Genomic DNA, 12,421 nt, shown 5'->3' with positions numbered 1-12,421 from the left:
TAGTTTTTCAAGTACCACTTTACCTTTATAAATGAAAACACAGAAGCACAGCTGATAAAACTTTATTGGGAGAATGTAACAAAAAATATTGTTATAAAAATCAGGTGCATTGGACGATGGTCAATGACTTAACTGCGTCAGCATCTCTAGCAACAGCAGGTAAGACTCCAACTCTTCGGATCTCACAGAGAGAAGAGCACACTTCAATGGACCCCATCCTACGAGCTAGGACATCACGGTGGTATATAGCAAAGTTCACATTTTGTTCGTAACACTACATTGCGCACTTCATTATCAGTCTTGACACATTGTCTTCACAGAGCAAGGTTACTGTGTAGCCATTGCCTTTTTCTTCGGCTTTTTCAAACGCTTTAACCCGTTCACGCTTGTTTTCAGTAAATTAGAATATGCAGTACTGAAAGTCTCCACATCACGCTGCTCCACAACTGTTGAGATTTTTTTACTTTTTGACTGTGCTCGTACCAAACATTTGTATTCTGGGTTTATCACTACTGGTTTTCCATCACGAGGCTCTGGTTTTGTACGACCGTCATCTGGAAACAGAGAAGAACGTGTTTACATTGTATAACACAATTTACAAGTAACTATTAATAAACTTATAACTTAATCACTTACATCGTTTCATTGTCATAGTCACTGATCCTGCAGTACGCGCTTTTTGAAATAATTTGGTAAGCTCAGCTAGAAACTGTAAATAAAATAAATTTCTTTAGTATGAAAATAAATGTGTTGAAGAAATTTAATGCAGATGCGACAATCTTGCTTACCTCATCATTTCCCAATAAAACCATGTTTATAGTTGATATTTCGTAGACGTAGTAATTATTTTAATAGTATTTCCAACCTTTTATCTACGAAATAAGTTGCACATTTTACGAATAAATTAATTGAACCATTCCACTATCATCACTAAAAACTCAGACTTCGGGACACGTTGACAAGACAGTTTTGACATTTAACAGAAATGTTACCACGTAATAAGTATTTTTAATGACAGATTTTTGACTCGACTCGACTAACTAAAGGTAAAATTTACTAATTGATGGACGGGGTGGAAATAGAAGTAATCTAGTAGGATTCGAACGGGTGGACTTCTTCACAATATTTAATAATTTATAAAATCACAAATATATACGACAAGCAAACCTGGCGAACTCCGTTTCGCCACCAAGGAATTTCCCAGTTTTCCTGCTTTTCTCTTGAATTTTTCCGAAATTTTCTTTCCAATAAATGCAAAATCGTGGAAATTGGTTCGTAAGTTCTGGAGTTATAGCGTCAGGAAGGAAAACCCGACTTATTTTTATAACTTTTAAAACTGGTATTATCCTGATATCTCGAAAATCTCTAATATCTCAGAACCTAAAAAATTAAATCTTCACTACCTACTACTAAAGGCAAACCCCCATAAAAACAATGGACAACGGGGTATAGTTACTTGAGCCACTTTATAAAATCGAAACAAAGCGAAAAGTGATAACAAGCTACCTACATACATAACTTTTGTACTTATTTACATTGTTTGGATACCTATGCACTTGCATGAAAGTAATGCTGGCAGTGCCCAGGGCTAAGAAGGCCTTATACATAACTAGATTTCAAGTGAAGTAAAGCCTGTTCTAGACCATTATTTCTTAACCATTATCGAATTAGAAAAATGGGTCTATTTCACATCAAGGTCATTAGGTCATTCTTATCCAGTCCCTTTTTCAGAACAATTAGAACGCATAATATCTCTATCATCATTTTATCATAAAGGTACTTTACGAGAAAGAAACCCTTCATTAGTTTTCAGCTAGATAGGTAATCTAGATTTTGGGATTGATACCTAATATAAAAACGCTATACATTCTACAGTTGGGTAAAGATATCTCAATAAGAGGTTAAGGAAAAGAAGGAGGATGATTAGTGCACCCTGTTACAACCTGCCGGTTCTCATGTGACAGTGTAGGTTATGTAGATAATTAATTAAGTACCTACCTACCTAACTATGTATGAACCTAACATTAATTGGTATCCACCGGTCTACAATCTAGCTACATAGAACTACAAAAGTATTTGTAAACCTCACTCACTTATCAAAAAAGTACTTACTTTTCATATGTTTACCTACGTGCAACAAACTCGTAATCGCATTTTCGTCAACCATAATATCAGCGACGAAATGCGGCGACACATTTGAGCTTCATACCACACACAAACAAACTAATAACCTAGTAATATTCCAACGCTCGACCTCGGCAGTCGACGCGTCGGCTTACAATCCTGTTTCGCTCGGCGTGACAACCAGAATTTCATTTCAATATTATTCAATAATATTTTTGTTTCATAACCATGTCCAGTAACGGTAAGATTTTATCGTTCTTAGTAATTTATGTTATGAAGAGCATCTGTTATCATAATAGCGACTACCTATATATTTTTTGTTATTATTTTTTTCTATAATTACAAACATCGCATAAAATGTTATGTCGCTTGATCGCAATTGAGACTGTTTACGACCCATATCAATTTATTATTTTCTGTTAGTATCGGCTAGCTGGTCTAAAATATAAATACGTAGGTACGTAAGGTAATAGCAAGACTTATGTAAATCAATTGTAAGTACATCACTGAAGTACCTATATGTAGGTAAAGAACGAATACCTAATATTATGCATAGGCAAATATTATGTAAATTAAGTTTGAAACTTCAAATAATTTCCTTTTGAAAGAAAATCAAATACACCATAAATGTACCTAAGTTAATAAGTAAAATAAACAATAAGTGAGATTTCTAAAAATAGTATCTTATCTTAAACTTACAAAGAACATTGTTGACATTTTTTTGTTTGCGTGCGGCTTAACACCACCTTTTCAGAATGTCATTGGTGCAACTTGGTGCACGATAGACAATACATATTTTAATTATTTGAAAACAATGTTACAATCGCGGCAAAATAATTAGCTTAGGTACCTACATTTTTATTGTCAGGATTATCATAATAGGTTGAGGGCATATTTATTAATGACTTTCAATAAGTATGTGTAGATGAACTCTCAATAGAACATCTATTAATATCAGTAAAAATATCAATGGTTGTTAGATAAAACAGAGGTGCAGCCATTGGGTGTGATACTGTAATAATGCACCTTAGTTACGCAACCTCTAAGTCAGAGTTATTGGTAGGTACCTACTTGTATCTATTTTTGTGTCTCATAAATGGCCAAACTATTGCCATTCTTTAGTTGTGCAATAAATTCAGCCATTAGCTAGACTAGTAGATCACCAGTTTCACCAAAACCGCGATATTTTTCGCTGTCTAGCTCCATCCACATCGAAGTTAATACCGCCTTTTAGATTTTTAAGTCTAATTTCTTGTTGGAAAGTCATTGCCCGTAACTTGGAGTCTATAGAGTATGACGTGGATGCCCTAACACTTTCTGGGTTCGTGACCAGGGCCCTTAGTCTGCTGCTATTCAGGGGCCTTGGGAGCTATACAACCTGCTCCGTAACTCTTGCACTGATGCAGTGATACAACATATCGGCAGAACCCATTTCATATACGGTGTACTGCTATCTGGAATCCTCCATCCTAGCCCAAAATTTAACGCCTCTTTGTATTTCAGTTCCATTGTATGTAACGGCCACTGTTACGGCGGCTGGAGTCCTGGGCGGCGCTTACTGTGCATACCGCCTGTTACAAGAAAAGCCAGTGAAGCTTCCAGAAAAATGGGAACAAGTTGGAGTTCTGAAGGAAATCAACGTCTACCCAATTAAGTCATGTGGCCGCGTCACGTTGGAAACTGTCGAATGTACTAACATGGGATTGAGAGATGGGTGGCTTCGGGACAGGTTCGTTTAGTTCTAAAATAACCGTAGGTAGGTAAGTACTTAAAAGGAAATTTGGCAACACCTTATTTTGTTTTATACCTGTATAGTTCCTTTATGAAATTAAGCATTACCTAGGTACTTATATGTAGTTTTCATCTCTCTTTGCAGAGTCCTGATGGTTGTCGACGATAAAGACAACTTCATAACAGCCAGAGGTTTCCCTGAACTCTTGGCTGTGCAGCCCACTATTAGAAACTCTGTTCTCACTTTGGAACATCCTAACATGGAAAAACTGAACGTGAATCTAGCTGAGGTAGGTTGTGGAACATAGAATAAAGGGTCATTAAGGGTCTCTTATTGATTTAGGTGGCTATTTATAACTTGAAGGTTTAATGGTATGTAGGTTCCTGACATTAGATTCGATTTTTATAGATCCTTGACACTGACCTAAATGAAAAAAATATCCCTGAAGATTTCATTCACACGATACTCGCTGCATTTATAACATTTTTATCTATTTAGTTTAAGTACTGATTTAGCGAACGATTGTAACGGTTTAGGAACAACAACGATAAACAGCGCTATATTTATCAATATTATTGGATATCGAGGCTTGTATTTATTTCTCGATAGATGATAGATAGTCTCCTAACGTGTTGTGAGGGCTAAATATAGCAAGTTTAGCTCACCTTAGATAAGTAATAAGTATACCTATTATATTTATATACCTAGTACCTAAATAGGTCCATAACTTATTAGTTTTGTACCTCTTAAATTAACTGTTTATGAAATTACTCACACGCCCCCTATTCTCGTGCTTCTTTAGAATTCTCCCCTACCATCATAGTACAACTTGTAATGCTAATCTTGATTTAGTATGCAGTTAAAGTATGACTTCTAGAGACAGATTACGAGTGCGTGAAACGGCAGGCGGCCGGCAAGTGCTACTAATTAGCATCAATAATAAATAGCACGTGATGCGAAATACATACAAGTACTACAAGAATGTAGAGAACATTCAGGGATTAGAGAATACAATTCAGTGATTATGGGTAATTTTATAAGATTTCTTTTAATACGTAATTTATTTTGTGGTTCAGATTGTGGCTCTTCAGAAACCCAAGACGGCAATTGTTTGGGGCGATCCTGTTCCAGTGTATGACTGCGGCTGGGAGGTGAGCGAGTGGTTCTCAAGGTGAAATCCAATCTTTCAATGCATAAATTCACCATTCATAATCAATCAATCAATTTAGAATAATTACCTAATTTACAACTGTAAGTATTTAACACGTTCACTGTCCAGTGACTCCAAATGGAGTCACATTTTTATCAAACTCACATGTCCATGACTCCGGTTGGAGTCATAATCCAAAAGTAAATTTGATGTTTTTTATTGACCGGACGTATGAATAAGACGAAAAAGATTTTCATGGACGTATGGTTGGATACAAAGCTACCGAAAATTTTAAAGAGCCATCGTAAACGGTCATAGTCTAAGGTTAGGTGAAGTGCTTATAAAAAAAAACATGGTTTTCATAATTTCCAGATAAAAAGATGAATCTGCTATATCTACCCTCTTATATTCAAGAATAATTCATAAGTATTTCTCGTACATTCCGTGTGAACTGTTATTATTGTTAATATTTGATTCTGAAGCAGTTCAAAGTCCGTAATCGTTGGGACGTTTGTCGCAATATGAGTAGGTAGGGACATACGTACTATAAGATCTGCTTGTTCATTTCAGTATATTTCATAACTACAACGTGTTATCTGTCCCGTCGCTCTCGTCATGTCTTTATATAAATAGAAGGCAAAGATAAACTTTATCAATACTTAATTTTCCATTTCGCAGACGTACGATCATTGCATATTTGTTTTGAATTTGAACCAAACTTTGTTCAAAATGTTTTGGTTGGTCGTTGCTCCAATGCGTATATGCGTACATAATATTATGAAATACAACCCACACAACTATGCAGAATATAATACTAACAGTTGACAATATGAATTGTTTATTACAGATTGATTGATCGGTCACCCCTCAACTTCCGTCTTGTTTACTATGCGTCTGAAAACTGCCGCAAACTTCGTGGCAGTGCTAACAAGATCTACAAATTCAGGAAAGAAGATACGGTAAGTCGCAGGCTTGTAGCCTCATGTCTCATCTTGGATCTTGGAACCCTTCCAAAAGTCCAGACAAGCCGCAATTTCAACATGAATTGATCATTTTTTATAAATAGAAAATCACAGCATGAATACCTGCAAACATTTACTATAGCTAATGACAACCAAGAAAGACCTAAGTAATCCTAAGTAAGACCTAAGTAATAATAAAAAATGTAATCGGAATCTGAAAGGTATTATGACAGAGAGCTAACTGATAAATTCATTTATGTTTCAGGGTGCCTTACCTGATGAAACTTCCTTCAACCTCGTCAACGAAGCGTCAGTTGATGACTTGAACACTCGTCTATCTAATGACAACAAGGTTACAACCAAAAACTTTAGACCCAACTTCGTGCTCAAAGGCGCTAAGCCTTATGATGAAGATAACTGGAAGTTCGTGAAAATTGGCGAAAATGTGTTTGAAATTATCAAACCTTGTCTGAGGTACGAATAACAATAAAAAATTACATTTTCGTATCCATGTTAGATTGGATTTTTATGTTTTTTTACCCGACTGCGCCAGAAGGAGGGTTATGTTTTTCGAGTGTATGTATGTATGTATGTATGTATATATGTATGTATGTATGTATGTATGTATGTATGTATGTATAATTGTTTGGCACGCTCTGCAGCCTAAACGGCTTGATGGATTTTGACTTGAGAGGTGTCGTTAGATTCGTATTTACTGTGAGAGTGACACTGGATATATCAAAATAATAAAAAAAACAAAATGGCGGATTTTTGGCGCCAAATTCGAATATTTCTCACTCTCTAGCCTAAACGACTCGATGGATTTTGACTTGAGAGGTGTCGTTAGATTCGTATTTACTGTGAGAGTGACACTGGATATATCAAAATAATAAAAAACAAAATGGCGGATTTTTGGCGCCAAATTCGAATATTTCTCACTCTCTAGCCTGAACGACTCGATGGATTTCCGCTTGATAGGGGTCGTTTGATTCGTATTTACTGTGAGAGTGACACTAGATATATCAAAATACAAAAATAATAAAACTAAAAAAATAAAAATAAAAAAAGGTAATTTAAAAAACCAACTTCGTGCGTTTCATAATATTAAAATGAAGAAATCCCTAAAACAAGAAAGTCATCGTAAAATTTAAGCAGTCGGGACCCATTCTAGAAAGCAAGCCCTATGTGCCCTCACAAAGTCTTCATATTGAGAATGGGTCCCGACTGCTTAAATTTTACGATGACTTTCAGGGATTTTTTCATTTTAATATTATAAAGAAACGCAGTTTTTAGTTTTTTTTACTTTCAGATGCGTCTTGACCACCATTGATCCGGAGACCGGTATTCGCAATGCCAACACGGAACCATTACAGGAGTTGAAGAAGTAATTATTATATTAATCTAAGCCTTTCCTATGAATTTGATATAACACTAACTTTCTCTGTCTAGGTGCTATCAAGTAGTTACTGTTTTTCTTTATTTCAGGTACCGTCAACTCACCAACCCCGAGGAACGTAAATCCGGTGGCAGCTCTCCAAAGATGGGATTACAGATGGCACTGCGCAGTGGTCCAGGTGGAAAAATTTCGCTCAACGACCCCATTTACGTAGCATAAGTGGTTTCTCGGGATTTTTTTTTTTCAATTATTTACAAAGTTGGTTATATTGGGCCTACCCCAGATTTTTGCATTTTTATCTCGTGTTTAGATTGTTGTTATATTCAATTATGAATTTCAATACCAAATAAAATAAGGAAATGTTTGTAAATTTTTTATTACTAATTTAAATACTTAGATGCGTATAATTTGTGCTGCGATTTTTTTGTCATCTTTGTCACTCTGTATAAGTAAACGTGCGAAGGTACCTCCACCCGTTCCTTTTGTTAAATGCTCTGGATTCACTACGACACAGCCATTTACTTCCTAAAAGAGAAAATGTTTGTTATTACCACAAAAATTACTACAAATACCGCCTACGTACAACGTATCAACATAATTTACATTGAAGTCCAATGATAATAATAAAAAAAAATACTTAAAAAGAGGATATTTCAATGACATTTATAAAAGGCTCTGAAAAATTCGTTCTTTAGAGGATTAAATGAAATGATTACAAACCTTGACAAAATATCTGAAGTTAGATGGCAGCACTAGGATGTGTGGTATGCATGACAGTTGCGCATGCGCAGCCCATAACGCAGCGTCAACTGAGAGACCCTGTGCTGGTGGCCACAGTGGGTAGTATGTCTGCTGCATCAGGATATGTCCAGCTAGCCTCGATAGCTTGTCTCCACCCATACCTCTGTAAATTGAATTAAGTTTTAGTACGTTTTTTATATAGTAGGCTACCATAAAAGTGCTAAAATAGTTTAATATGATATTTACAGAGATATTTCTTCCTGGCTTATGTGCATTAAGATGTCTGTACTTGTTACACCAACAATTATCCCATTGATGTTAAGCGTGCAAGGATCTGGTACAAAGTGAATATTTGTATGTTTCCGTCTGCTGGAATATGCTGGAGTTGGGTAAATATTCACATGGAATGCGTCCTTATTACTGGAAACTATGTATATCTTTGTGTATGGGCTGGAAAGATATAAAATTATAAACATTATTAATTTATGAAGAACTTGTTAATAAGAAACGGGGGTAAAAGTTGACAAACTTCTTACCTTGTATTACTTAATTCTCCTAAACTATCAATTAATTTGTCAAAGAATGATTTGAACGTTTCTGCCATAGTATTATCTTTGACTTTGGTATGTTCACTGTCTAGAAATGGTCCAGTCATAATAACTACATGTGGTCTGTGTGTGGCGATGTATGTTACAAAATCCTTTAGAGGTTCATATTTCATGTTGTCAGATGTTGTATATGGTCCTGTTGCTACTACCATTGACATTTTGCCTAGAATATTTTGAAATCAGTGTTATTTGAGTGTTCTAAAGCATACATAGAACTTGAGATAGTCCCGAGTCATACTCTTCCAAATAGCTTCATGGATATGGCATACCTTGTAAGGTATTCATAATATCTGCCTTGTGATCTGCAACTGCAGGTGATGCATCACAGAATACCTCGTGAGCTACGAACTTGTCACCACGCATGTTTACACCCTTCATTACAACTGTCTGGCCAGGAAATAAAGAATACTGCTTCACACTGTCACAGAAATAACAAACTTATAGAAACTTTAATTAAGTGTGAAAAAATATCTAATGAATATTTTGAATCTAATGAATAGTTTGAATATAAATAAAAATTAATATTATGGTGTATTGCCGCTTCAGCAGAATTAATTGTATTTTTTAAATATTTTAGTTAAGAAGCAATTCAGATGCAAATGAAGTCAATACATCTCCCACTAACTTTTATATTAGGTATACAAACTTGTCTAAATCTACTGGTACTGTTTGGCTGAGTGATTGCTCCCATGTCCCTTGGAGAACAACACTCTTGGGATTGAGTCTGGCATCGGCATCACATTCTATGCGACCTGCCACTGCTACTTCAGCCTGTAATTTTAATTACCATTTGCATTCCAAAACTTCTTTACATATCTTTCTCAAGATTATTTAAAATTGTATACCTGTGTTTTACACCTCACAGATGTCAAATCTGTGATTCCAGACTTCTTCATAATACACTGTGAGACATAGCGTATGTTGCCATCAAACATACTGGCTTTCTCATGAAGTAGTTCAAAGCCAAACCTAGAATTACAATTTTACATCAAATTATATTCCCAGGGTTTGCTTTAAACACATTGGTTTGTGGTTATTTCCAATAAATCTATAACAGGATGATTTATTAGCAGAGAGGGATAGCATTGGACACATTGCATGTCAAATATTTATCTTTTGTAACTATATCCAATAGAAGATTAAATGAACATTAGTCATGTACTTACATGGCTTTGTTATATGTGTCACCATCATCGTTAGGCACTTGTGTAATTTTCAAATTTAAAATATCATTGGGGCCACATGGCTCTGAAATGTTCTGTAGTAATTTCTCATCACCATATGAGTGGACTACGGCACCTACGTTACTCCTTGATGCATATTTACCAGACCCACTGAAAGAAAATGCATGCCTTTCATTTGATAATTCACAGAATTTAATTAATGACAAACAATTTTTTTTTTTATTTTGATGTGGGTAAACTGTATTTTTTTTTTTTATTCTTAAAAATATGTATTTAGTACAGAACAATGCTGTGTATGTTCTATTCTAGGAACTAGTTTTAAAAGTAAATGCTATTTAAGATAAATGAGTACATTTTTGCATTTTTTTTTATCGAGACTTACACTGATGGAGAGTAGGAAGCCGGACACAAGTCATTAGTTTGGTTGGATACAGATTCAATTTCAACTTTAACTCTCTGAAAAGCATTGAAATGAAATAAATCAATTATATTTTACTGAATTAATATTTTAAACCATTGAAATCACACTTACAGTTATCGCACTTATAATAAAATAAAATATAGTTTGCACAAATGATTATTTCGAAGACGCAGATTAAGTTGATGGCTGCAGACGAGTATGGATCTAGTCATGATTAGTAATGAACATGCACCAGAAGCAAACTCGCCCACAAATATCATCAAGTTAAATTGCACAGCCACTCGAGTAAAATTACCGATTACAAATAGCGCTGTTTAAAAAAAAATAAGAAGGTACAAAAACAATTTTAATCATGGAAGAGAATACCTGTTCCTGGACGTCAGTCCTGTGCTTCCAGCGATGCTAGGCCTAAAAGCTCTCAATGAGTGTAGATCTAGTCACAGAAATAATTCACTGTGGCACTAGACATATACCCATTAGGAGCAAATAGGAGTATCAACTATCTTCTTTAGCTTGAGTAAAAACGGTCCTGGATTATACAAGCCTATTTAAATGCCTATTTACAAGTAAATATAAAAAAATAACTTGTTACAATCAAAGAAACAATATCAACAATCATTGGTAGCTGATGCTATGTTAACTAATTTTCAAATGTGCTAAGGTTATATTATACGCACGTACCTACAAAATAAAAAAAAAATATTTAATTAAAATACCTTCGGTGTTGTGGCCATATAATCGGATAGAACTTCATTGTCTGATCTGTATCAACGCTAAGGAATGAAACTGTTGATGAAATGCAACTCATTAACACCAACCTTACATTAGAAAACAAACAATCGACAATAAACCGTTAACACGGCGGCGGCAGCTTATATCACAAGTTACAAACTACAAGTAACAAAACTTCGGTAAATATTGAACACGTGGAGCATGCGCTTTAAAAGGATACTGAACTGAAGCGGGTGCCCCGTAAACCGTCAAACTTGAGCCGGTACCCACTTGTCCGTTTTCTTTAGAGGTTGCGTTGGAACGATTCGCCGCCCGCTTGGAAAATTCCTTTCTCACAAATGTATCCAAGTTATCCAAATTCGGTGATGCACCATTTAAATGATTTAAACTGAAGGCCATCCATTGTTCAATGAAAGATTCGGCGTCGATGTTGTATTCGTCGCATAAACTTACGCCTTAGAAAAAGAAGTGAATAATGGAACAACCTTGAACATTCATTTTGATTGAAGCGGCATAAAGTTATATCCAAAACTTTTGATAAAGTTGACGAACAGATAGATACATTACAGTACAGCTTATCGTGAATTATTTGGGTACTCACATTTATTTATTACTTCGTTGGGCACATCTATACCGAAAAATTGAAATTGCTCAGTCACCAATTCTTCGGAAGCCATTTTCTGTAAATTGAAAGAGCGAATGAAAGGAAAGGAAGCAAAAGAGCGCCAACGCCAATCAAAAAGTTTGCGTACGTTTCGTCAAAGTTTTGACCACAGACTACAAGACTACACAGATTTCATTTTCATGTAGTTTCTTTTTATCAAATGGCAATACTGGTTTCAACAAAGTGTCCAGTGAATTTTATTTTTATTCCTTTTTTTAATAAAATGAATAAAATACATATTTTTATGTAATAAACGAACTGACAGTAACAATATTTACTGCTTCCGCCTTGGCCTCTACAACCAAAATAAATAATTTATATAATAACAATATCGAAAAGGTACAGAATGCGCCAAAATCAAACGAATTCAAATGTTTAGAAATTTGTTATACCTATAAAATTATTTTTGATAGCTGAAGCGGTAGGTGTTTGATAGGTGGTACATACAAGTTGTATGTAAAACAAACTAGTCTTGAATGAGAATAGCTCCTTCCGAGATATCTAAATGCTTCAAAAATAAAGTATAAAATAAAAATAACGTTATATTTTTAATAATTCGACATAATTCAAAGCAGTATTTTGAGTATTTTTTTTATAAAATTATAAATATTTTTTTTTTTTTAAATAATATGTGAATCATGACAGCCAAAAAATATTCGCTCTTAAACTTCAGCAGTAGGTACCCATATTGCAGGTTCGTTTTCTCT

The 12,421-nt window shown here is 34.9% G+C and overlaps 3 protein-coding genes across 3 annotated transcripts; 1 reads left to right on the top strand and 2 right to left on the bottom strand.

Annotated features, from left to right (window-relative positions):
* Window positions 1–46: 46 nt before the first annotated feature.
* Window positions 47–977, bottom strand: LOC118275835 (signal recognition particle 14 kDa protein). Its single transcript, XM_035593930.2, has 3 exons — window positions 789–977; window positions 637–709; window positions 47–554 (listed from the first exon to the last, which is right to left on the bottom strand). The coding sequence occupies exons 1-3, from the start codon at window positions 810–812 to the stop codon at window positions 328–330; spliced, it is 324 nt and encodes a 107-aa protein (XP_035449823.1). The 5' UTR covers window positions 813–977; the 3' UTR covers window positions 47–327.
* Window positions 978–2,196: 1,219 nt separating this feature from the next.
* Window positions 2,197–7,728, top strand: LOC118275502 (mitochondrial amidoxime reducing component 2). Its single transcript, XM_035593489.2, has 8 exons — window positions 2,197–2,365; window positions 3,628–3,853; window positions 4,001–4,145; window positions 4,933–5,027; window positions 5,854–5,965; window positions 6,234–6,442; window positions 7,278–7,352; window positions 7,454–7,728. Exons 1-8 carry the CDS (start codon window positions 2,353–2,355, stop codon window positions 7,581–7,583), a joined length of 1,005 nt encoding a protein of 334 aa, XP_035449382.1. The 5' UTR covers window positions 2,197–2,352; the 3' UTR covers window positions 7,584–7,728.
* On the bottom strand, window positions 7,725–11,819 carry LOC118275501 (DNA polymerase alpha subunit B). Its single transcript, XM_035593488.2, has 12 exons — window positions 11,652–11,819; window positions 11,271–11,505; window positions 11,035–11,080; window positions 10,280–10,353; window positions 9,880–10,047; window positions 9,559–9,682; window positions 9,360–9,484; window positions 8,983–9,131; window positions 8,642–8,876; window positions 8,352–8,555; window positions 8,085–8,268; window positions 7,725–7,889 (listed from the first exon to the last, which is right to left on the bottom strand). Exons 1-12 carry the CDS (start codon window positions 11,725–11,727, stop codon window positions 7,758–7,760), a joined length of 1,752 nt encoding a protein of 583 aa, XP_035449381.2. The 5' UTR covers window positions 11,728–11,819; the 3' UTR covers window positions 7,725–7,757.
* Window positions 11,820–12,421: the final 602 nt, after the last annotated feature.

This window comes from Spodoptera frugiperda, chromosome 8 (assembly GCF_023101765.2).
Source record: "Spodoptera frugiperda isolate SF20-4 chromosome 8, AGI-APGP_CSIRO_Sfru_2.0, whole genome shotgun sequence".
Lineage (NCBI taxonomy): Eukaryota > Metazoa > Arthropoda > Insecta > Lepidoptera > Noctuidae > Spodoptera > Spodoptera frugiperda.
This window is presented reverse-complemented; position numbering and strand designations above follow the sequence as displayed.

What these genes read in the sequence shown, in the direction of transcription:
- LOC118275502 (XM_035593489.2), top strand. An exon ending in GTGAGCGAGTGGTTCTCAAG is followed by an intron (nt 5,028 to 5,853) that starts GTGAAATCCAAT and finishes TGTTTATTACAG; the next exon opens with ATTGATTGATCGGTCACCCC. An exon ending in AATTCAGGAAAGAAGATACG is followed by an intron (nt 5,966 to 6,233) that starts GTAAGTCGCAGG and finishes TTTATGTTTCAG; the next exon opens with GGTGCCTTACCTGATGAAAC.
- LOC118275501 (XM_035593488.2), bottom strand. Translation starts at nt 11,727, where the DNA reads ATGGCTTCCGAAGAATTGGTGACTGAGCAATTTCAATTTTTCGGTATA. An exon ending in CAACGAAGTAATAAATAAAT is followed by an intron (nt 11,506 to 11,651) that starts GTGAGTACCCAA and finishes TCTTTTTCTAAG; the next exon opens with GCGTAAGTTTATGCGACGAA. An exon ending in GCTTCCTACTCTCCATCAGT is followed by an intron (nt 10,048 to 10,279) that starts GTAAGTCTCGAT and finishes ATTTTCTTTCAG; the next exon opens with TGGGTCTGGTAAATATGCAT.
- LOC118275835 (XM_035593930.2), bottom strand. Translation starts at nt 812, where the DNA reads ATGGTTTTATTGGGAAATGATGAG. An exon ending in TTTTATTGGGAAATGATGAG is followed by an intron (nt 710 to 788) that starts GTAAGCAAGATT and finishes TTTTATTTACAG; the next exon opens with TTTCTAGCTGAGCTTACCAA. An exon ending in GACTATGACAATGAAACGAT is followed by an intron (nt 555 to 636) that starts GTAAGTGATTAA and finishes CTCTGTTTCCAG; the next exon opens with ATGACGGTCGTACAAAACCA.